Below are 26,023 nucleotides of genomic sequence, written 5' to 3'. Positions count from 1 at the left end.
TGGAGACAGAGCTCCAACACTATTGGCAGCTGAAGTACAGATGGATTTTTGTCTTCTGCTGGAAATAAAGTGAATTGCTGTGGAAGGTAGGGTTTCCATATTACATAACTTAGTGGGCTATAGCAACAACTGTGCCACAAATTTTAATTAAGTTTGATAGAATTAGAAATAGGGGATTTGGATGGTGTTTATCAAGGTCAAAGATTACCTCAATGTTTGGGGGACAGGTTATTACAGACATTTAACTGTAACATGCATTATAAATAGTATTTTATTGCATATAGAATTATGTTTGATGCCTACCTAGTTATGGGTTTTGTGTAGTTAATGTGTTTTATACCATATTAATTAAAAGAAAATGTTAGGTAATAATATTGCTACCTCTATACAATATAATATTATAATAATGATTAAATGGTTTTTAATATACCATGTTAACCCTGGAAATACATTGAAAAACAATTGAATAATACTCAAACATTCCCTTTAATAAAAACAAAACATTTCAACAAAACTATACATACTCACACCAAATTCAGGTCATTTGCTGTTTACTTAAAAGGGGCACCGATGAAGAATGAGACGTGGAAGACGAATAAATAGAAAAACATATTATTATAACAGGAACAGAGATTTTTAACATGATCAACAAAAAGCCCCAATAACATCAGCCACACAACATTGCATATATACAACAAGCTCTGAGTGTTTGATTGTCTGAGCATGACAGTCATTTCAGTAAAAAAAAATTAATAACCACTAAATATAAAACACAATTTTAAATGGCAAAAAAAGAGAAAAACAGCTCAATAAAAAGGCACATTTTAGTTGAGATCATTCCAAAAGATTGACAAATACCCTCCCATCAAATACATATTACATTCATAGTTAAATTTAAGTCATACACTATACATCCTAGATGACTGCTCTTTTAAAGACTGATAAAAGTAGAGTAAAACTCTTTTTGTGAAGACAACCAGGTTGCCCTGTTTCTCTCCACTCTTGAGGTTTTATAAGTTGCTCCCATTGATGTTGACCAATAAAAACTGTTCATGATTATTGATTAATTTTTTTAAAATCATTAAACAATGATGGCTGTAGTGGATATCCACATAAAATGTTTGTGGCATGTCCTTGTTGGAGTTAATAAATTCAATAAAAATTTTAAATAAAAATTCTAATAAATTCAGTAAATAAACAATTGTGACCCTGCCTGTGCAAACTCACCAAAAGTTTTTTTTTGTGATTGAAAAAAAAATGTAAATCAATGATTACAATCAACATTTGATGCCTCTAATCTCAAAATTTGATTATTTCACAGACAGGGTCACATGAACTTTTTACTGTGCAAAACAAAAAAACAGATGATTCCTAGATGAAAAATAATACTTTGTTTTCCTTAAAATATTATAAAAAATATTGCTAGAAAAACACTTTACACACTTTGTAAACATTAGCATGTGTCAACAACATAATAAGCAGAATGTTTTTAATTTTTTAAAGCAACACCAAAGAGTTTTTTTTACCTTAAAATAACGCTTCCAAAAAAGTTTCAGTGGTTCATCCACTCTAAACAGGGTGAATGGCACTTTCACATTCGCTTTGCAGCCCTCTATCGGCCAAAACCGCACTAAAGAAGTTTCCAACCGTCGGGTAGTGGTCCTGTAGTCCGAGTGAATACTACAAAAACTTGCTTTACGGCAGACCTACAATCCAATCAGAGCCAGCTATGCCTCAGTATTTATGACAGTGGGTAATGGACAATTACGCTTCTAACCTGTAGGGGGAGCAAAGAGCCAAAACTCTTTGGTGTTGCTTTAAGGCTGAACATTTTTGTTATGCTAGTTGACACTAAATGTGTAAATGTTAAAATTATTGTAGAGAGTTACCAAAAAAAATTACCTCTCCAAAATTTCCATTGCCATTTGACTTTTCCTGACCTGGTAATCCTTAAGTATAAAATGTCCTCATATTTTCCAGGTTTTCCAGAACTCAGAGTGTCACATTAGCCCTTATAAAGAGCTCCTCTGTCAATTCTGTCTCTTCAGTCGCTGTACTTCACAACTCATCCTTGTATTTTGAGCTCTGCACACCGGCAGGTGGCTGGAAACCCTTGAGAGTTTTATGCGTTCCCCGCCAGTCCGTACGTACGTTGTCGTCATCCCACAGCGTGGATGTCTCTGTGTCGCTCAACCACTCTGGGTCCCCGGCGTAATGGCAGGGTTGCACCAGAAGAGGGTGTGTGGAAAACGCCATCAGATTCCGATTGGGAAACTGGGATTTGTAGTCTTCACTGTAGCAGAGAAGAACAGTAAAGGTCACAACTACTTATCTGTTTAATGGCTCTTACTGAATTGAAATCGAATGTCGAATCATGTTAAGGTTTTGTGCGGTTCGACCCAGGCCCAATAAATGAATAAAATATAAATTACTTTGAGTAAAGACAGTTAGAGGTACTTGACGCAATAAAATGCACTGAGGGTAACTAAGTGTGCCTACTGGGCCAGCTGGCAGAGAGCCGTTGGCTGTGTCAGACCTGAAAGGAAAGCAAAGCAGCGAGTACTGTCAAAAGTAGCTTCTCATTTTGCAGGAATGTGGAGCAAGCATGAACAGAGGCTGGGTGTTTAAAGGGTTCCCCTGTGAGCCAGGCTGGAGCACGCCAGTCTCTGCCGGAGAGCCGTGGATTACTGGAAAAAGTGAATAACGCACAGAGAATTCTTCTCTGATCTGTCTCTGTGGGAATGAAGAGCTTCGGGCTGGACGTGCCAAGCAAAATGAATAAGCACAAGAGTCAAAGTGGAAATGGAAGGCAGTCGGTTGGCAACAAGCCAGGCACACACATGATCTCCTTTTTCGGCTTGAGCTTTAAAAGAAATGAACAGCCTTGTATACACAGATTACAACCAGAAAAGCTTTTTTTATGTATACAGTTTAAAAGCAAAACCTCGACCACCAACATTTCCTTATGATATATATAATGAGTAAATATTTAAAGGGCACATGGAGTTTGATTTTGGAGCATGTTGCTTTTGTCAGTAGCTGAAGTCTTTGTCATGATTACATGCTGTAATAAATAGCATGGTTATGCATGCCATGAATCCAAAGGGCATATATAATTTTATCACCATGTGTGTTTCCTGGGTTCGAAAAACAGATGGATGACGTGTCTTCCATTGTAAAAAAAATTATCCAGGGGGCGGGGTTGGATCCAGATCCAGGGGGCGGGGTTAGATTCAGATCCAGGGGCGGAGCTGGATACAAATCCAGAGATCGCTTCCCACTGTATTTTGATTGGTCGGCAGTTTTACCACAAGACACGTCATACACGTGTTGTTTTGCGTTACCATTTATGCGTTACCAGGATGCAATTAATTTCGGGCTGCAACAACGCAAATATACTAGTTCATTTGGCAGAACAAAGTAAATAAAGTGGGAGGAGTTGGATCTAGATCCATCCCGCCCCCTGGATCTTATGTTCTGCAGTGAGGACCATCTCAAAATTTGCGCCAAAGATGTCTTCAGACTGTGTGGTAGTTATCGTAAAGTGGAGCCACGATACCAAAGCCCCGCCCATTTTTTATTTGACTTAATCACAAACACACAAATCAAGTTGCAATACCCTTTTTAATAGTGCCTAATAACTAACTTAAACCAAACTTATAAAAAACAAAGAATTATATTTATTTTAAGTATAATTTGATTTTTACGTTTGGCTCACGTCCCATTCGTTTACATGGAGAGAGATAGAGAGAGTGGGGTTTCTTGCCTACACTGTCAGAAATGTTTTATTAGTGCTAGGCATAGATTAATCTAGATTAATCTCATACAAAATAAAAGTAATTTTTTGCATAACATATGAGTTTGTGCTGTTTGTAATTATTATGTATACATAAATAAACACATTCATGTATGTATTTAAGAAACATTTACATGTGTGTATATATATATATATATATATATATATATATATATATATATATATATATAAAACAATATATAAATAAAAAAATTATTTAATATATGTATGTGTGTGTGTTTAAATTTACATAATATTTACACACAGCACAAACTCATATATTATGCAAAAAAATACTTTAATTTTGTATGAGATATATCTGATTAATCTATGCCCAGCCCTAGTTTTTATTTACAAAAGTTGTCACTGGGATGGTACCTTTGAAACGTTTATGATATGTACCACTTTGGTACAGAAATGTACCTTTCATGTAACAGTTTGTACCAATATGCATCTTTTAGGGACAAAAGTGCACTTTTTGAAAAGTTACTGGCCCAGTGACAACTTTTGTACTTTCTTGTACCTTTTTTTTCTAAGAGTGTATACTGCAGCCAACCACCAGGGGGATCAAAATGTTTTGGCTTCCCTTCTCAGGACTGTGTGGCACGCCTTGTTCGAACCCACGGCATTTCTAATGCAATGCTCTACCAATGAGCTATACAGGAGCACAACGTCCTCTTTAGGAGTTATACAGGAGATTTCAGACTACGGCTGTCATAAAAGTGGTCCAAACTACTTATACATGCCTACACAAATGCTAAACACAATGTACTTTTATGATGAAACTAAAGCCAGGTTTAATCTCAGGTGATGTGAGATGTCATTGGTTCTGCATATGAAACCTGGCTGGACATGTTAGAAGTGAACATTAAAGGAAAACACCACCATTTTTCAATATTTTACTATGTTCTTACCTTAACTTAGACGAATTAATACATACCTATCTTTTTTCAGTGCGTACACTTAATCTATGTACAGCGCGTCGGGAATGTGTTAGCATTTAGCCTAGCCCCATTCATTCCTTAGGATCCAAACATTGATACATTTAGAAGCCACCAAACAATTCGATGTTTTCCCTATTTAAAGACTGTTACATGAGTAGTTACCTGAGTAAGTATAGTGGCACAAAATAAAACGTGGATAAAAAATGAGAACTTTATTGTATGACGGAAGAGCACTTAGTTTGCAGCACTTTGACTATAGTTTGTTTTGTATAAACCCAAGACATGTTATTAAAGAAAGCAGCATTGGAAAATCTGCAAACTTCATTGATGTTATAGATATATATTATAAAATATATAAGCATGCGCCTTCATGAATTTGTGTTCTTTGTTAAACAATACAATTAGCAATATAACTCTTTATATAAACAAATAAATAAGTCCATACATTTCTTATCCAGTGAAAACATTGCATAAGGCCTTGCATGCTTTTATTTCTTTCGGTATGCCAAAAACCTGACAACAAAAACTGATTTGGTCACAGCCTCTGGACATTTCCGTTATGTCATACCAAAGCCCTTTCAGAGAAAGTCGCATCACTGCAGTGCAATTTGTGCTAAATTTGATTCTGCGTATGCTTTCCATTTTCTTATCGGTTGACAATTGGCTCTTTTACTGACAGGCGGGACTAACCGTTGCAATCTCCCCCATTTATATCAGTACCAGTGATGCATCTTGTTAACATTAAACATCTTTGGTCATACTCACTTGGAATGCTTGTCATACATGATGGGAAGAAACTCATCCAATGGAAGCATCTTGGATAGCGGTTCAGCATTGAGAAGCTTCTGAGCTCCCTGTAAGCTGATGGCATAAGACAACGTCCAGTAGGAGAAATCAGCATACACCAGGTTCTTCACATTCTCCACTGCAACTTCGTCTCCAAGGTTCACCTGTTTTCTGCCCAGGTATCTGAGAAAGAGAAACCAAAAATACATTTAGCTGGCCTGATGGGGACGCTTGCATGTTTGTTATGCGTTTTACAGAAAAATATAGGCCAAACTGAAGTCATCTTTATCATTAGCCACTGGTCCTTTATACCTACCAAACCAACAGAGTTTAATAGACAGGTGTCACTCACATGATGTCCCAGTCCAACTCCACTTGCTCCACCTCCTCCATAATTCGCATCAGACGTCGTTTGAAGTTGGCTTGGAAACGCACGTCATCCTCAAAGATCAGAGCTTTGTCTAGCTGCATGTCTACCATCTATAAATAAGAAAGGACAAACTACATTTAAAGAGTATTATTTAAAAAAGCACAACAAATTCATGCTTTTCTTACACTACTGAAAGTTAAGGCATGACAAACCTCATCGTATTCTGTTTTTAATAGCCAGTATGTTTTGGATACATAAATAAACAATAATTTGCTATTTGGATGCGATTAGTATTAAGAGGAAGGATTTTCTCACTCCAGAGGGAATTTGCATGAACAAAGAAATGTGTCTGGTGTAACATAAGTCATTAATTAAAAAAAAGTTGCCAGTGCCAGCATTTTTTATGATTTTCATAAAAGTTTAATGCCTTCCAGAAAAATTTCTACTTTAAATATATAAACATACAATATATCAAATGAGTTCTTACTGTTTGCTCTAAGGGGTTGTTTCCGGGTTTAATAAGTTGGGTAAAAGCATCACAAGATGGATAATAACCGAAATACGGATTGCCGGAAAAACTCGTCATTGGCAGGGAAGCGTTTCTTCTTAATTGATGAGTTAATTCGAGTTAACTCGTCTATGTTGGGGAAAGAGTTAATACTCATGAAAGGGAAAGACTTGAAAATTGTGAATGTTATAAAAATGTCATTGTACTAGTTGGATAGAAATGGTTCAATACTTATAACATGTTACAATACTTTTAACAGGAAGTCTCCTATTTGTAGTGAAATATTTTGCTTTAAACGTACGCATATGCTTATCCTAAAGAAATTCTATTTGATTTGATGGTTTATTATTACTTTTTTATATTTTGGATGTATATAATAATACTTCTTTTTTTTTGGAAATGTCTCGATGACTTATATTCAATTACTTGTCAATCATACTGTATACACACATAAATGCGACAAGTTCCCTTGGACTGAAGCAACCTGATAAACTACAGTCATTTTCAGTAAGCCAGATGTGTACAATTAATGAAATATTAATAGGCTACATGTTTTTTCACAATAAGATGGACTGCAGTTTATATATGGAGAGTTTGGTTCCAAAACAAAATAACAGTTTTTTTTCCAAATCTTGTTTTTTGATTGTGCATTCCAATAGGCTTTATGCCCAGCTGCACTACTTCCCTGAACTTCAGCCAGCTCCTTGTTTCCTGTCTGCCATTATTGGACAAACTGATTAATCCAGGTGTGCCTGACCTCAGTTGTCACAAACAAACTGATTAACCCAGGTGTGCCTGACCTCAGTAGTCACAACAACAATAATCAGACACACCTGGATTAATCAGTTTGTCCAATAATGGCAGACAGGAAACAAGGAGCTGGCTGAAGTTCAGGAAGTAGTGCAGCTGGGCATAAAGCCTATTAACATCATTCAAACGGCAGTTGGTTTGTTTTGATTCAAGCCTTCATAACTAAAAAAAAATACAGCTAAGTAGCACAATAAAACACAATAAAAACAAGATAACATAATAATAAAACATTTTTGACAAAAATTGTAAAAACTGAGTTATCTCATTTTGGAACCAACCTCTTCATATGGTATTGTAAGACAAATGAAAGTATTAAGAATGTATGTGGGGAACCAAACTGGTCTCCTTCTACTTATAAAAATTATTTTCACATTAAAAAATGTTCTTTATAAAAGACAAAGCATTTTTCCAAAAGGTACACTTTGAAAAGGGGAGCGTCATACATTTGGAACAATACAGAATGGTACACACACACACACACAAACACACACACACATATATGAATATGTGTTTCATTGTGTCACTAACCTCTTTCCAAATGTAGTAGTGACTCAGGAAGCAGCCGACTTCTCCTTTGGTCAGTGTTCGGCCAGAGAAAGGATCATAGTAACCAGGTAAAAGATCAACACCTAGAATCTTAATATCACTGCTGTTCAGAGCTCTGAATTAAAAAAATACAGTTATTGTTGACATCACTATACACTATTCAAGATACATGTATGTATGAAACGTAATTGGATTATATTTTATTTGATTGTACAGGTTATTTACTGCATTCAATTATAAAAAAATGATCAAAAACAAATATACATATATGAACTATACACAACTTACGCCCCATCTACAGCATCCACTACTTTAGCATCGATCTCAAGCTCATACAGTGACCACAGCATCCTATCCCTTCTGTCTGGACGCCGGCGGAGGTTAATCAAGTAAATCTATGAAGCACAAAAACCAAATCAAAAACAATAAGTAGCCATCGGTGAAGCTTAAACGGGTGTATAACTTGGAAAATGGCAGCACCCATTCATTTTTACCTCATTAAAGCCCATAAGTTCTAACTTTTTGGGTGGAACATGGACATGCTGAGAGATGTACATGGGCGGCCCATGGACTGCAGGAGAGATTAATTCAACGCATTAACAACAATTCTCTTTGATTTAGCATTTAATCACTCAAAAATACAAGTACAAGATCTATGAAACGTTCTGATCGGAAAACTATTGGTATCCACTATATGTATTAAGCATTTCAGTTCAAGACTTTATAAGAGTCAAATAACTCAGATCAGGAATTTGATTAGTTAAGTGAATAGTTCACAAAAATATAAACTTATATTGACTTGTCTGTGTTACTCACTCAAAGATTCCAGGTACAGATGGACAAAATTGATTCGATCGTCCTCCACCGTCTGATGGGGTTTTGCTGGTACATTTAAGTATCCATACCGCTCCTTGTTACATAGATACATCTGAACCTCTGTTCAAGCAAATTAATAATTTCATATAAATAAACACCATCAGTGACTTCATTTACCGATTCAAATGTTTACAAAGCCGCATTATCCACAATTGTTAAAATGTAAATTCTTTTAAGAATTTCCCCTCATTCACTACAACTTAAATCTAAATCTTGCATAAGATAATGAAGATACTCAGGAGTCATCCCGAAGAGGGCATCATACCAGCCATTCTGCATGAGAAGGCAAAGACGATAATGTCGTCAAATGGCCAGGAGTAGTCTACATGAGGTGGATGAAAAGCCAATTTTCTGGTGCCTTCTTTCCGCAGGTCCAGCAGGATAGTGGAGTGGACCATCGGCACAGGGTAACAGCCCACCCTCTGACGCTGCTTAGTGGGGAAATATTCAGCGGTACGACGGTAGTAGCCCTGCATAAGACAGAAAAATCGTCTGTGAAATCCAGGAATAAGTCTTAATTGATTTAATGACCTAATACAGTCAATATTAAAGATATCAAGGTTATACTATAACAAAATGTTCTTTACATTATATAGAATTTTATATTTAAAACAAAAACATGGAATTATGCCATAATTTCATAAATTACTCAAATTGATTTGTCATTCTCATGTCAAGTATGAATGAGATATGACAGCTTTGGTCGAGGGCAAAAAAAAATTTCTACATCTTGGTTCATTGCATGCGCAAAGCGATCATACGACTTGAAGAAAGAACTTGAAACGCAGCTTCTTTATTGTGTAATAAAACCGTTGTGAACATTGTTCAACATAAGGAACAAAATTACACACGTTTGAAATAGCAAACATATTTTCATTTTTTTGGTAAAAGTACTGTACACTAGTACTAGTAGTAGTACATGCACTAAAGTTGATAAAAATTCTATATTGAGATTTCCTTCCACAAAACAAAAACACATGAAATGTTAGCTGTATACAGTGTTGGGAAGGTGCTAGCTACATGTTAAGTAATAATATCACATTCCCTGGTAATTAGTAATGTAACTAATTAATACTAATAACATTTTTGTAATAATATTACAAGTACCATCCAAAAAATTGCCTTTTGTGACAAATAGTTTTTGTCACAATCACTGATAATTTGAAATTCGAAAATCCAATAAACTGTAAAAAAATATGGATGTAGTATCCGTGATGTCACCTATGGGTTTCTGAAGTGTTAGATTATGAGTTCAATCCACACTGGAGCACACATAATTATAAAACGTATAGACTGAATGCACCATAAGATGCTTTGGATAAAAGGGCTCCCAAATGTTAATAAGTAAATGGAAACCCATTCATGGATGCATTCAAACTACACATTCAGATGTTTTACCTGCGGAGTGATGCCGCACCAATAGTTTGAATACGCTGACTGGGAATCCAGCATGGGAGCAATAACAGATTTATTCTCAGCCATCAGGAGGTGAAGTGTGTCAGGGTTGGTCAGGATGTTATCTGTGTCTGAATACTGCAAATGAGCAACATATAAAAAAACAAACACATTACTGAGTTTGGTCCATGTCATTTCCTTAATAGCTCCTAAGAGAACATATCGATTCTGTGATCTATGGCATTAGTGTAAATGTTAGTGTACAGTAAATGTGTATATGTTGAATCAGGGACCTACCAGAATGTAGTCAGCCCAGCGTTTCTTTGCAAAATTCAGCGCTCCCTGTTTGAGCTTCATAATGTACTCATAGCGGCCATTAGTCCAGTGTTTGGGTCCCAGCTCACCAGCATAGGACCTGTGGATACACAGCAAGCCGTTGGACCAAACTTCACTGTAAACAATAAACATATGGACCCTTCCTTCTGATTGACAGCTGAGGTGGATTCTGTTAGAGGAATTTCAACTACACTCTTTAAGGTGCTATAAAAGGGTTCTTTACAGTTATTCCATTGAAAAAAATATATATTTTTGGTTCCCTAAAGACGGTTTCATCGGATGCATTTTCACAATTACATGCCTAAACCAAAGTGAACTTCCAGTCTGTATTATTTATTGGTCTGGCTAGTGGCTAAACTGATCTCTGAAACAAATACCTTGTCGGAAATAAAAAGTTTTAGTTTGCTAAAAATGAGAGGAGACGACGAGCATGGATCACAACTGTGAGGAGAGGTTTGGCAGACAGGCAAGAATTCAAGGACCTGTAGCTAAAATTAGTATACATTAATTTTACACAGCTCGCCTCTGTATAATAGTTGATTTGTGTTAGATATGTAAATGAAGGTAGTGTACTTGTCATTTATTTCCCTTGTTATCAGTAATAAACTACTGTAAATGGACTCTGCTGTTATTGATTCTATGTGGAAGTCTACCTGAAGTTACATTTAGTCCACAAAAGCTGTTTGTTTATGTTGTTGCTGCTGCTAAAACAGTCTTTAGAACCATTTAGTCAAAGGTTTTTAAAGGGATAGTTCACCCAAAAATGAAAATTCTGTCATAATTTACTCACCCTCATGTTTTTACAATCCCACATATATTTCTTTGTTCTGATGAACACAAAGAAAGATATTTTGAGAAATATTTGTAACAAAACCATTCGTGGACCCCATTCACTTCCATGGTAGGAAAAAGAATACTATGAAAGTGAATGGGGTCCACGAACGGTTTGCTTACAAACATTTCTCAAAATATCTTCCTTTGTGTTCATCAGAACAAAGACATTTATACAGTTTTGTAACAACATGAGAGTGAGTAAATGATGACAGGATTTTTATTTTTGTGTGAACTATCCCTTTAAGAGAACCATTTCTTTCTTTCCCTTTAATAGTCTAAAAAACCTTTAAATACTTTAAAAAAAAGCTTCTTTATGGAACCATACAGACTCACAATAAACTTTTACAGACCTTTCATAAAGGAATAGTTTACCAAAAAACAAAATTTTTGTCATTATTTACTCACCCTCATGTCATTCGATCCTTAAATGTCTTTCTTTGCTCTTCAGAATCCAAACACAGAAGTGCTGTTACTATAGGAGTGGATGGTGACCGCCTCTTTAAAGGAATAGTCTACCCTTTTGCCATAATAAACTATGTTATTACCTCAACCTAGACAAATTAATACATACCTAACTTTTTTCAATGCATGCACTGTACAGCGCGTTATGAATACGTTAGCATTTAGCCTAGCCCCATTCATTCCTATGGTACCAAAAAAAAGTTTTATTTTGTGGCACCATACTTACTGGTATAACTCCTCATGTAACAGTCTTTAAATAGGGAAAACACGGAAGTGTTTGGTGGCTTCCCTGTTTGGTACCATAGGAATGAATGGGTCTAGGCTAAATGCTAACACATTCATGACGCGCTGTACAGTGCACAAATTGAAAAATGATAGATATGTATTAATTTGTCTAAGTTGAGGTAATAACATAGTTTAAAATGGCAAAAGGGTAGACTATTCCTTTAAGCTTCGAAAGGACCCAAAATTGTTTAAAAAGTGCCTTTGAACGTGCAGCATTATTTGATGTGGGGACGTCAACTGAAACAGGAAGTCAGTACCATATATATTTAAGACTTTTGGGTCCTTTTGAAGCTTAAAGAATTTTCTTGTTACTACGGGAATGGAAAACCTCCTCGGTCACCATCCACTCTCATAGTAACCAGATAAACCAAAACAATACTTAAAAAAATGTGATTTGGTTCTGAATAGCAAAAAAAAAACATTGGGGGATCAAACAACAGGGGTGAGTAAATAATAACAAAGTTTTCATTTTTGGGAAAACTATCCATTTAAAAGGGAAATTGAATTTCAACTGCAGTTTGAAATGTCATTTCCAGCTGTGGTCATCTGGGGTCTCATTTATAAAGCGTGTGTACGCACAAAACAGGGCTGGAAATGTGCGTACGCCAGTTCCCACGCAAAGGTGATCTAAATTGTGATCTATAAAAAAACAAACTTAATGGGAGAATGGGATTGCAGGGTGGGATCTGAGGATGATTCATGTACACACACTTGCAGGTGATCTGTGATTTATAAAGGGAACATTGCTTTGTTTTATAAGTCGTAATATTTTTTGACGTATGCCATTTTTGGCTTTGTGCGTCCGTAGACTTTTAGTAAGGATCCTACGCACAGTTTTATAAATGAGGCCCCAGGACATTATATTTCCCCTCTGACAATACTAAATCAGATCACAGAAAAGTATCTAATGTGGCCATTTGTATTATTCTGATTAATGCATAGTCAAAACCACAAACATTTCATCAATGTCTAGTTTTGTATGTCAATTAATAGCATATTTTTCATATAATGCCAAACACATTTTCATTGTGCAGTGAAGTAGCTGTATTTATCTGTGCATGATTTGTAATGGTCATCTCACGCTGGTTTATCCTTAGGTCTCCATTCCACATAATGATATTGCGTCTGCATGACCGTCAGCCATTCTCGCAGGACTGCTGTAGTGTTGTCAATGTTGTGGTCTGTTGCTGCCCTACAGGTAAGTGATACAAAAAGAAGGGTGGGGTCAAATGAATTCATTTAAAAATAAAAGATTTGCATTATACAAAGACCGTTGATATACAGTACAGCCCACATAAAAATATACTGTAGGATATACTATAGCATACTATAGTAAATTGTAGTAAAATTACTACTAGAAAGACACTACATACTATTGCATGCTACAATAATTATAAATACACCAATGGCACCTTTAATAATTAAATGATTCATTGCATTAATCTTTTTGCCAGCCATTTTTGTAATGAGTATTGTAACTGAATGCACTTGCATTTAAATCAAATCAGATGTGTTCAAGTGCTAAACAAATATACATAAATCCCAAAAACTGTAGTGTTGGGGGAAGGGGATCTGATCTGCTTTAAGGAGAAAAGTCTAAAGAAGTCAAGGGCTGATGGACATGTTTGACATCTACAAATAATAAGACGATCAACAAGTATAAAGCACTTGAAAGAAGTTACTTACCAAATAGATATGCGCTCTTTGGGATAGTTTAATCTCTCGAGAGCTCCGAGGTAATGCGGTAAAGAATGAGCGGCGTTTCGAGCAATTATTGCTATAACGACCGTAGGAGGCTGCATCTGTGACTCCTCGGTGTAATTTTCCTCCGTAAAGTAACATTGTACTACTGAGAGAATAGTCCAGATAGTTATAATCCAAGAAAACATGGCTGGATTGCGATGGTCGGTGGTCTCATCCGCTCATCCGCGTTAAAGGAACGAGAGATCTTCCCCAAACTTCACACACTCCCCCTAAAGTTTCCCTGATGGCCGTTTCTCTATCCGAAGGCTGCAGCCTGCGGAGGTCGCATATACAGGCTGCATACGTCATCAAGCCTGATTTGTTTAAGTTAACTGAGCATTACATTCGCAAGTCATGAGCATATTACAACAATTTACGATTAACTAAGAATAATAATGAATTTTATAATGGTTAATATTCTCAAATAAGAAGTATTGATGACGTATGCACCCTACAAATGCGACCTCCGGAGGCTGCAGCCTTCGGATTGAAAAACGGCCAACGTGTGCTGTTCTCTTGCAGCTGGATTTGTTACCACTTCCGTATGTAGAGGATACATTAACAGCTGTTGTACAACGTAACAAGCACAAGTGATAAAAAAGTATCGAATTTATTTATACTTTTTTTGTTCAAAATAAAAACAAAACAAATAGCACGCGCATCGAACTAAAATGGGTGTTCGACCAAACAATGTTATTTTAAAAATCTTTAAAAAATATATATATCTAAACTCGCACACCAAAGCTCAGAAATGTATAATTAAATACTTTTCCATAGCCCGTGACGTTTCACACACGCATACACGCATCAGACAGCGTCATGCGGTATGGGAAAGTCTCATATTAAATACATTTTGATACCTTTGCTGTGCTACTTTACATATATTTTAAAAATAGATTTAACGGTTTTAGTAATAAAATATTTAAAGCAAGTATTTGACGAAATCAAAGATGAAGTTATGTCATTATTTGAAACTGTGAAATCACTGGCTTGAGCAAGCTTTCGGCTGTTTTTCCTCAGGTAAGGCCTTACCTTTTCTTGTTTGATGCGTTGTGTAGAAAAATCTAAAACAATAATAAAATAAGTTAATTTTAAGTTTTTATTTATTTATTTAATGATTTTACTTTCCAACACGTCACGGTTTTCTTTCTTTACGCGTTGTTTCAATTTAATACCACTAGAGGGATGTGTTGAGCTTTCCACGTCAACAAATACTGTAGTATAGTAAACTATAGTAAAACTAAAGTTTAGTACTGTAGTGTTTGTGCACCTTATCGGTGAACGTGATTTCAAGTAGGATGTGATCCTGGATCAACACCATTGTTTCATTATCACATTTTCATTAGCCAATCAGATTGCATGATTAGGATTAAGGTGTATGTTAGATTAAGGTTTAGGATTGGGTCAGGAGTTTTTAAAAATCTTCTTAAACTATTATTTCATACTAATTTGAGGGGTTAAAATGGTTGAGGTTTGAGTTAAGGATAAATTGGGGCATCCTTGATTAAAACGTTTATAATTCGTCTTTATAATTATAATACTACTACAGAAAATTGTAAGTACATACATTAACAAAATGTAGTAACAACTATAATAATATACTACAAAATATTACATTTTACTATACTAAGTCATGTTAAGATGTAAAGTATACTACTACTGTATTTTTTCATGTGGGTTATTTTATATTTTTTTATTAAATACTTTTTTTAATAACTCATTGCCTATATCCATGCTTTAAAGTAAGAACGAAATGGAAAGTAATCACCGTCTCTGATGGACAGTCTGTACTGTCCATATATGTCATGAAACTTTATCACATATAGTATTTTTTGTAAGTGTCTTATTCGCCCAGGTTTGTGAATTTAACCGAGGTGAACATAAAACCACATTGATTCCATCTTAGATTTTTAAGTGGTTGCCCCTTACATAGGAAAGTAAGATTGATCGCAGCTATCCACTTTATTTGGTTCTTGTCTTTATGAATGCAGAAACACTACAAAAACGTAAAGAAACTTTAAAGGCTGAAATCAGTAAAGAAAACAGTATGGCAAGCATGACAGAAAACAAAGAGATAAAGGTGAAAACCAAATTTAGAGGCTTTCAAATATCCCTCTCCGATCATTGGCCAGCGGCATTCGCTGTAACAATTAAATTAGCGATGTGTTCTGGTCTGGTCCGGAGGCTTGGGTCAAAGGGAGTGTCGTTTCATGGTACCCACACCTACCCCTCCAACCCCTGGCCCTCGGAGGGCAGGTTCCCATCGCCTTCAGCTCCGCCAACCCTGAGAGAGTTCACCAACATTCAAACTAACTTTTCACTGCTAGGTCAAAGGTCTGAAGAGCAGGGCAACAGGGTGTGGCGAGGGGTCGAGGGCACACAAGACATCTAGCATGGCCCAAACATTTATACAGAGACGGTGGGGGCCGTTTCCCCCCGGTCAACTTTGATTAAGCCACTTTATCCTATGCCTGGTGGGGGGTCTGCCATAAGCCTATGGATATATGAAGCCATGTGGCATACAAAGCGAAAGGGGGCTGGCAAGTCCATTGGTCCCATCACAGACTTTCGGTTAAAATCCCTTAAATGGCAGCTGCAACACTCTGGGAAAACCTCGAACTTCATCCAGCGTGGCAATAATCAATAACCATGTACCCATACAGACGTCCCACAGCTCATCGGCTCAATAACTGTCACTGGCAGTCCCACGGTCAGCTCAATCGTACAGACTTACTCAGCAGTCATGCCATGACAGCCCAACACTAGATGAATGATCTTTAAAGTGTCAGTTCTGTGAAAATTCTTCAAAGCTTCTCCGAACCGTTTTGAAGAGGTGTTGTTCGGGAAAGACATCCCATAATAAATCAGATATATAATATTTGATACATGTGGACATATATTTATACTTCTAATTCCACTATGTGTATTAATATGTATTAATTATATGATTTACGAATATTTTCTACAAAGACTTTTCAAAACGAATGTTTAATAACAATAATAATACTAAGACGCTTTATAACGCCAACTTTTAATGCCACTTTATTGTCTTGTGACTCTTCTTACTTCTTGTTTTATCATCTGACAATCAGTATCATTTTTGAAATTACTTTAAATTTTGTACCTTAAATGCATACTTTTCAATATAAGTTTATTATATTGTGTTAGTCTATGAAGAAGCATTTAGAAAGTTTTTCATTGTATTTGTACTTATAAGGGACTTTGACTTTGTATACACAACTGTGATGTAGGAATTAAAGTTGTTCCTAAATCAAGTGTCATATTATATTGTTATATAAATAAAATCCATATGTGAACATATATTTATACGTTTATAATATATACTTCTTACTGCATGCTATCCAACAATAAAGATTTTAAAGAGAAGTATGATACTTTTTTGATGGCCGTCAAAGATCTGGGACGGAATCAGTGTGATTTTATGTGTATGTTGTTTACATTTAATTTACATACCCGGGTAACTGAGACACTTACAAAACAGTATAGGGGATGTTTCAAGATATAGACAGTACAGCAAGTCATTTTAAAGATGCAATGGGTTTGACAAAATAGCAAGCAAATAAGTCAAAAATCTAAAAAACGTCAAAACAATAGAATATTGAAAGTGTTATTGGTTCATTTGTGCAACACCTGAGGTTGTTGTTTTGATTCAGTGATTCATATCCAGTTATCCTTTATTAAAATATATAGCTGTCACTCTTATATAAAGGTCAAGTGAAGCATCATGGGAAAGTATACCATAGTCCTCCACACAGGAGTCGTGCTTTAGTAAAATACTGCACATTTTGGCAAAGACAGTAGGTCACCTTGAGTATTCAGAAATTGTGCATACAGGACACAAGCTATTCACACCATAAATAGTAATATACGAGGTGAGACTTAATTTTTTATCATGCACATAACAGTCTCTCATAGCAAATTATATTTGCTGTGCATTTCTTATGTTTTTCGGTCGCTGTTGTAGATAATGTAAATGGACAGATATATCAAAGTGATGGAAAGCTATTGGGAATGTATTGATGGTCAGTATAGATAAATTGACTGGCCATCAGGCCATTGGCAGCTCATATGTTCACCTTTGATCAATACTGCAAGGTGACAAAAAATGACTTCTGTAAATCTATATAGTCATTTTGTTCCATTAGAAAAGTGGGATTCCAGATGCTTTATAAGGACATGAATTATTTTATACGTTTCTGTAAATCATTCCCAGACGACCAGATCTGTACCGTACCGAAGTCACCAGTCCTAGTGCAGATCCTGTGCAGATCTGGCTCAGAGTCGTGTGCTGGCTGGGTTGCATTTCATTTGAAATAATCATGTTCTGTTTAACTTTGCTGAATATAGTTTGTGATGACTAAAAAGAAGGTCTTGCTGCTAAAACATGGTGGTCGTTAGTCAGTTTTGTCAAAAAATGGTCCCAAGCTGTCCTTGAAACAATACCTTTTAAATAGTTTCTAATATGTACCACTTGGGTATATGTATACATTTGGTACCAGTTTGGTACCATTTAATATTAATATTAAATCATTTGGGCTCCTAATATAAAGTCTTAAGGTACAAAGCTGCACTTTTCACTTCAATCGGCCAGTAAATTTCTCTATTACTTAAATTTGAATTTTGTAATGAAAAGACACTCACTGTAAAGCCAAAGTCTGACAGACAGAAAATGATCAATCATTACTCTCACTTTTTAACGTGACGTTATGTTGTGTCACCACTAGTTTAACACACTTATTCAAACAGTACCGTGAGATGTCAGATCCACATTAATTATTTTCTTGTAAATATGTTTAAAGTTCTTTAAAATTATTATTTATAAATGTTATGCATAACTCATGTTTTTTAGTTTCACCAATTTTCTGTTTGTCTTTCATTTACTGTAATAACATTTGTGTTTTATCGGCCTCATATCGGCCAATTGGCCATACAGCTTTCTTAATGTCAGCATCGGCCATAAAAAAAACTCATATCATTCGATGTCTAGTACTGCCCCAGTGACAGCTAGTGAACACTTCTTGACAATCTTTTCTGCGTTCCAAAAAATAATAAATAGTTCGAAAAAATGTACCCCTGTCACTGTACCCTTTAAAAAGGTACTTATATGTATCATGCAGGTACAGATATGTAAACATTTGGTACCTAAATGTAACGCTAAGGTACTAATATTAACCCTTAAGTACATATGTGTACTTTTTGAAAGACTGCCCCAGTGACAGCTAGGGACAATTTTTAGATCATTTGTTTTCTGACATTGCAATAGTTTGTTTTAATAGGCCTTCCAAACATGTTTATTGCATAAAACACAAAATAATAAATGTTTCTGCTCTTTCTGCACTGTTAGAAAAAAATGTCAAAATATATGTACCATTAGGTAGCACATTTGGTACCAGTTTGGTACCATTTAATATTAATATTAAATCGTTTGAGCTCCTAATATAAAGTCTTTAGGTACAAAGCTGTACTTTTTGGAAAGAGTACTGCCCCAGTGTCCAGCTATAGGACAAATTTATTTCTGACAGTGGAATAATTTATTCAGCAAGCCTTCCAAAAAGTAATAGATAGTAAGAAAAAATTGTCAAAATATGTACCCCTGTCACTGTACCCTTTTAAAAGGTACTAATATGTACCATGCAGGTACAGACATGTAAACATTTGATACCTATATGTAACACTGAGGTACTAATATAAACTCTTTAGGTGCATATGTGTACTTTTTGAAAGGGTACTGCCCTAGTGGCAGCTATAAGGACCATTTTTAGACATTGCAATAGTTTGTATTAATAAGCCTTCCATAAAACATAAAAATAATGTTTCTGCTCTTTTTGCATGTTAGAAAAAAAAGTCTGCTTATCTACCATTAGATACCAGTATACATTTGGTGTTTGGTACCATTTAATATTAATATTCAATCGTTTGAGCTCCTAATATAAAGTCTTTAGGTACAAAGCTGTACTTTTTGAAAGGGTACTGCCCCACTGACAACTAGGGACCACTTCTTGACAATTTTTTTTCTGACAGTGCAATAGTTTATTTCAATAAGCCTTCCAAAAAATAGTTCGAAAAAAATGTCAAAATATGTACCCATATGTCCTAAGATGTACCATTAGTTACCAGGTTACATTTGGTACCAGTATGTATGTGAACACCTAATACGTACTAATAAGCTCTCTTTTTATCAGTATGTACCTCTGAGTTACTAATATAAACTCTTTAGGTGTGAACAGGTGCTGCCCCAGTGACAGCTTGGGTACATATTTTGACCATTGTTCTGACTGTGTGTAAAAGCAAAAATGTGTCTCTATTGCTCCGCATTCACTTCACTAATCGCTAAATGACTTTTGTGGACACAACAGCAAAACTTTGCAACCAAGTGTACCTGAGGACTCCAAATAGCCCCATAATCTCTATTTTTTACTTTGTCTATGATGATTTAATAGCTGGCAAATTGGCTGGCCTAATCCAGTCTGTGTCATTTTAAAATAAAAGCACTTTAGCAAGTGTTCCGTTTGCTCTGTAATTTCTTCACCTCTTACGGGTTTTGTATGAATGATCTCCTCTTAACAACTGATTAGTATACAATCTAAAAGCCTCAGCATCTGTTGTTTCAGTGTAACGTGTCGTGGCTTTGTTAAGAGTGCTGTTGAAGCGGATGTGTGTACTCAAGGCGCTGTGTCTCTCTGTGAAGCCTAAAGCAGGGAATGAATTTCCCTGTAGTCTATTTAACCTAAAGTCACCACTGCTTCTCTTACTGTCCGTGTTGCTTGGCAACCAGCCAACCAAAGTAAAAGAATTTGTGTGCTTTTTTGTAGGATGGGGGAACTGGGGGAGGGTATGGGGTTGAGGAGAAAGTGAGAGTGCAAAAGACTAAATAAAAAGTCCCCCCCAATCCTCCAGTCAGTTTGCCAACTAACCATGGGGTACCGGAAGTTAACAAGAAGGGTCGGCTGGAAACAAGTGCACATCCAGTGCTACACATCTTTACACTTCATGTCATTATTTTTTATGATGTCATCAAACATTTAACACCCTAATATATCCCGCACGCGAAGGGAATTGTGCAATATATATTCAACATTTACAGCAAGTCAAATAATATTGTCTCTCTGTAGGCTTATTAAAATAAGTTATAAGAAGAAAGCAACCAGCCATACTACTGTGTAAGATCATATAATCAGCTACAAATTAGAAACTATACATAAAAGCTCACTCTCCGTTGACATCATTGCATACAAAACTAAAGCTTTTTATTAAAAACTACTGCAAATGCATCGAGGAATTGATTTTTTTCTTGTGAAATCACAGTTATCATAAACATGCTCAATGAAGAAGATATCCTGGGGCTGTTGTTCGTACCATTTTGTTCTTTAATATATCCAGTTCAGGCAGATACTCTATAGTATTTATAGATTGCACTTATGTGAAGGAAATCTATAATGCACTTGTGATGGAATAAAGCCAATGGCGAACAATGAAATATAAACTGAGATAATCGTGACGCAAAGAATATTGTTTTATTGAAAACAAGATTGAGCCTTTATAGACACACATAACTTAAACGCGACAACACTGATTTGAGGCAAACACGAAGACACAGAACTATAGCCTAGAAAAACAAACCAGATGATCACATTTCTATTATGAGGTATCGTTATATGATTATTCAAACCGTGCTGGGTTGTCCATAATATGTTGACTAAATTACTGTGGGTCTTCAAAGGTTAACTAATGTCAATATACTGTATGACAAGCACAAAATGATCTGCAAGACATCAATGTTTCTTTATGATGACATGAAGCTGGTCATGATGCATAAACAAATTTAACCCTCGATAGCTAATAATCCTCTATATAAGCATCTTCACAGATGGCCAGAGGTGTACATTGATTCACCCTATCCTGCTTAAAGTATATAGCCGGCGTAAGATGCCTTCATCTGGTGAGGTTTACTTTAGATTTCTCCCTGGTCCATTGTTCTGGCTCCCTCCTCCTTTCCTCAGAGGAGCAGTTTCATTGCCTACCCCGTGGATCTGGGCTCCTCTCCCCCACTGCTCCTTTCAGCTCCTAGGTTAAACATTTATCTGTGAATAGGGAAAGCACAGTGCCAAAACAAATCAATGTTTCCCACTGTCCTGATGTGCATGACTTGACAATATCCTGCCCAGCTGGCCCACTGAGCAACTTGAGTTTTGTGTATTTTTCTCCCTGGTAGAAGTTTGTTGTTTTAATATAACAACTTTATATTTTTCTATTTGCAAGATCATTTAAAGCAACAAGTTATGGGTCATTTCTGATCTGCAGCACATGTTGAACTATATCTGATATGTTTTTAGTCTTTAGTTCAGGTCTAAAATGTCACGCTCATACATTTTATGAATGTGTTGTACACTTTACAGACTTTATTTATGACTGAAACATTTTGTTATAAATTTTAAAAATAAGGAAAAGAAAGCTAAAGCCATAAGATCCATTACTATAATGTAGTTTACATAAAGGTATACCTTTATAGAAGATTATGTTATCAAAAAAACTTGTTTAAAATGGGATATCAAAGACTATCATTGGAAAGTAAGACAAAAAGAAAATTACAAAAATCCCCATAAATCATTTTTGTTACATTTTTTTTTAAGTTTCTTCATAGTTCGTTCATGACCAGTTTTTAAAGTACAATTTTAATAAATAAGGATTACAGGTAGTGCCCAGCAAACATGGCATCATCTGCTCAAAGCAAAGCAGTGCAATGATTTAAAATGTGCACATAACTGTGAAATAAAAATACAAATTAATTCGATTTCCTGAAGACTCGGTTAAATATTGATCTATTATTGTAAGACATAGCCTATTTAATGGCAATGCAGCACAGCATGAATGACTCATATCCCCGATAACTCAAATAAAGAGCGCAGCCTACATATTTTACCAACATTATGTATATAAGAATCGAGTTTTTCTGCTCTTTAAAATACAATAAAAATACAGAAAACGACATAAATTAAGTCTAATCGCGGTGTGCCTTCAGGGTTCCTTTAATACTGCCATTAAATAAGTATTATTACTCTGGATAGCGATTAACCCTCTTAAGTGGGTGCTCAGGATTGTCGCTGTGAAAAGGCGGCAGCGGCAAAAAACTCTTTTAGCGCCAAATGAGCAATGGATTGCGCGCGGGCACGACACCCCGCGGAACTGAAGAGGAGGTTAACTCGGTTACTTCAGACAGACAGATGAAAAGAGAAAATAGTTTCACTTTAAGAGGGAGGAGCTGTGCCCAGGAGGCGGGATTTGGTCAATGATTTATTAGGAGAAGAAGGGGAGCTAGGGGATCCTTCATTTCGTGCTCGTGACGCTGATGTGGCGCGCGCTGAAGTGGGGATACGGCTAATATTTGATAATATGTGTTTTTCGAGATAATTCTCTTTAATATAGACCTTTTTGAATGTTCTTGTAGGTTATGTGGTAAATAATCGTTTGATTTTTAAATGTTTCTCTTTTGAATGCTTTATCAGGACACCTGCTTATCAAATGCGCACTAAAGCGCCATTATTATGAATGGGTTAAAATCCATATACATTTAAAACGTTTGGTAAGTAAGGGTGTTAAGTCATATGGAACCAGACACCAGCAGCATCAGAAATAGTTATGCACTTGACTCGCGTAGCCTACCATAACGCCAGTTACTGAAATTAAAACCTGAAAGCTGTTTTTCACAAATACAAGCTAGAAAACTTAATTTCGATTTTTTTTTAAAGAAAACTTTGTTATAAAGAAAAAAAACATCAATGCAGTTATATAAATTTATTTAAATTAAATGGTCTATGTTTACTAATTTGTAATATAGATATATAAATAATTAAATAGAGACATTAACAGTTTCATATGGATTAAATGTGTTTGATTTATATTAATCTCAATATACTGTATTAAAAACTAAAAGTTATCTAAAAAGGATCTAAAAAGTATAATAATAATAATAATACAATAATACTTAACATAATACAACCTAAGAACTTAACGAACTTTGAGAAATTCAAAATGCACTTCAATCTCTTTTCTCATTTCCTTTTACTTAAAACAGATTTCGTTTATCTTAAAAAAGATCGAGTGGATATTTTACGTAAGTGCCTGGTTACAGCATTGTACTAGCTTTGCTCACTCAAGTAAAGGTGTCCAGACAACAAACGTCATGCGGCGTGTGTTGACAGAATAAACAGTGTACGGATTGTGATCACTTTTGAGGAGAAAATGGGGCTGTTGTGTCTTTAAGAGGCTGCTGGTCCCTCGCTCGCAGCTGCTGGCTTGCGTGCAATAGAAGACAGTGGAGATTCATTACTTCTACAGCACAATGGACATTTATCACCCCATGGTGTTATTCAAATTCAGTATCAAGCGAAGATCATCCCCACTCCCTCTCGCCGTTCGTCGTGGCAACACCGGTATTGTTACGGAAGCCTGAGAAAAGCCTTCATAGGGACGTGATAGTCCGTGCCATGCCATAAGAACCGTCCCATCAAGGCATTAGTGAGGGCGTGCTGATTATTCAAGCATCCCTCCTTCTTGCGTTTGACCATTTTCTCCGCGTGCACTAGTGAGGATAGGCTACACGCGCACAGGACGGAGTCTTCCTTTCATTTTCATCACCTTGCCGCTGTAAGAAGACGCTTTCCTGTAACATCACCATACTACTGGCAACTAAAGTATATCGAATAGGTCGACGGGAAACGGTTTTGTGTAGTTTCTTTAATTTTTGGGTTTACCAACACGAGAAGATGAAACCCCTTCGCATGATGACGGGAGGTGGAACTACAAGGATGTGCGTCCTTACAGGTGCAGCAATGGCGAAGATCTGGCATCTTAAACAAGCAAGACTTTAAGAAGAAAACTGCTCTGATTTCATTTATTGTTTTCTTTTTAAAAGTGTTTTCTTTTCGTGTTCTGATGTGGTGAGCTGAGGCTTTGCATTTTTTCCCCTGTGTAGGTTTATACGGCTTCTTATAAGACGCATTGAAAATGCATCAAACTTTTAACCGTCGTTTCCAAGGGTTAGAAAAAGCTTGCAAAGACAAGGTTATATTAGCTTTTAGATTTTGATTGTAAACTAAATTAAAATTATATTTTCCATTTGTAAATTAGAATACGTTCATAAAAATTATACGCCATTTTATTTGCTACTTTGTTTTTGAGACGAAAGACAAATGGCAACTTTCCATCAAGAAAATACAAAGATTTGAATCTTAAAGTAAAATGCACGTCACAGATCTGTAAACTTGCGTCAGGCTATATTTTAATATAATATGCGACGCCATAAACTTTTACTCTTCAAATTTAAAGGCAAAATAAACACTCTGAGGAACGAAATCACTGTTAACAAAGACGTTATAAAATAAATTGTGGTAAATGTTTGCCAATAGGCCCAGTAGCCACAGGGGTATCAAGACAATTTCGAAACGCATTAGTTAGCTACTTTGTTTATATGTGCAATACATTTTCAAAACGTGGTCTGTGTGTTTCACATTTAATTCTCCATTGTGAAAGAGTCCCAGAGATTGATTGTCCAAACGCAATTCTTGTCAAATGTAATTCAAATCCAAGAATTGTGCCTGGACATCTGTTGCTGGAGATTCACTATCTTCTCTGTAGAGGACATATAGGCCCTGCTGTCTCTTTTTATTTGTACACTAAATATTCATTTTCGTAGTTTCACTAAAGGTAAGATGTTTGTTGGAAGATATAGGATCGTTTAACCACTTTTTCATATGAGTTTTATTTAAAATTCGTTTTAGGACTTAATAAAATACAATTAAATAATTATGTAAACACTTATTTATTTACATTATATTCGTTTGGTATATATAAAATTGATTTTGGCTGAAACGAATACGTGAAGGATTAATTTAAAAACAGCAACAGTTATTTCAATGTTGTTTACTTGAGTTGTATTTTTTATTCAACAATTAGGCCTAGGCTATGTTTCCCAACCAAATTACGTTGCCTTCAGAACTTATTGTAATAGGTTTTGCTTATTATAGTGTATATGCTTTCATTAGTAGAGTAGATGAATATAAAGTCACGCTGATTATAAAAAGCATGGTGGGAAAATGCTTTAAGCATGCTTGAGTTTCTCATTCAGTGAGACTGCCATCTTTTGCCCAAAGCTGCATGGTGAAGGACTTTACTATATGAAACTAAATGAACTAAAACCCCATTTATTACATACATTTTATCAGCCTGATTTATGACTTGCATCTCAGCGGAGAATGTTTTCGGTCGAGTCACTGCTTTTATTATGCATTAGAGAATTGTGCTGTGTGTTTCAA

The 26,023-nt window shown here is 35.7% G+C and overlaps 1 protein-coding gene across 1 annotated transcript; it reads right to left on the bottom strand.

Annotated features, from left to right (window-relative positions):
- Positions 1–306: 306 nt before the first annotated feature.
- cercam (cerebral endothelial cell adhesion molecule) lies at positions 307–13,934 on the bottom strand. Its single transcript, XM_065290380.2, has 12 exons — positions 13,635–13,934; positions 13,030–13,140; positions 10,329–10,446; positions 10,035–10,169; positions 8,902–9,106; positions 8,577–8,696; positions 8,255–8,331; positions 8,049–8,155; positions 7,743–7,875; positions 5,879–6,006; positions 5,506–5,709; positions 307–2,293 (listed from the first exon to the last, which is right to left on the bottom strand). Exons 1-12 carry the CDS (start codon positions 13,835–13,837, stop codon positions 2,059–2,061), a joined length of 1,776 nt encoding a protein of 591 aa, XP_065146452.1. The 5' UTR covers positions 13,838–13,934; the 3' UTR covers positions 307–2,058.
- Between the last annotated feature and the right edge of the window lie 12,089 nt (positions 13,935–26,023).

This window comes from Paramisgurnus dabryanus, chromosome 10 (genome assembly GCF_030506205.2).
Source record: "Paramisgurnus dabryanus chromosome 10, PD_genome_1.1, whole genome shotgun sequence".
Taxonomy (NCBI): domain Eukaryota; kingdom Metazoa; phylum Chordata; class Actinopteri; order Cypriniformes; family Cobitidae; genus Paramisgurnus; species Paramisgurnus dabryanus.
This window is presented reverse-complemented; position numbering and strand designations above follow the sequence as displayed.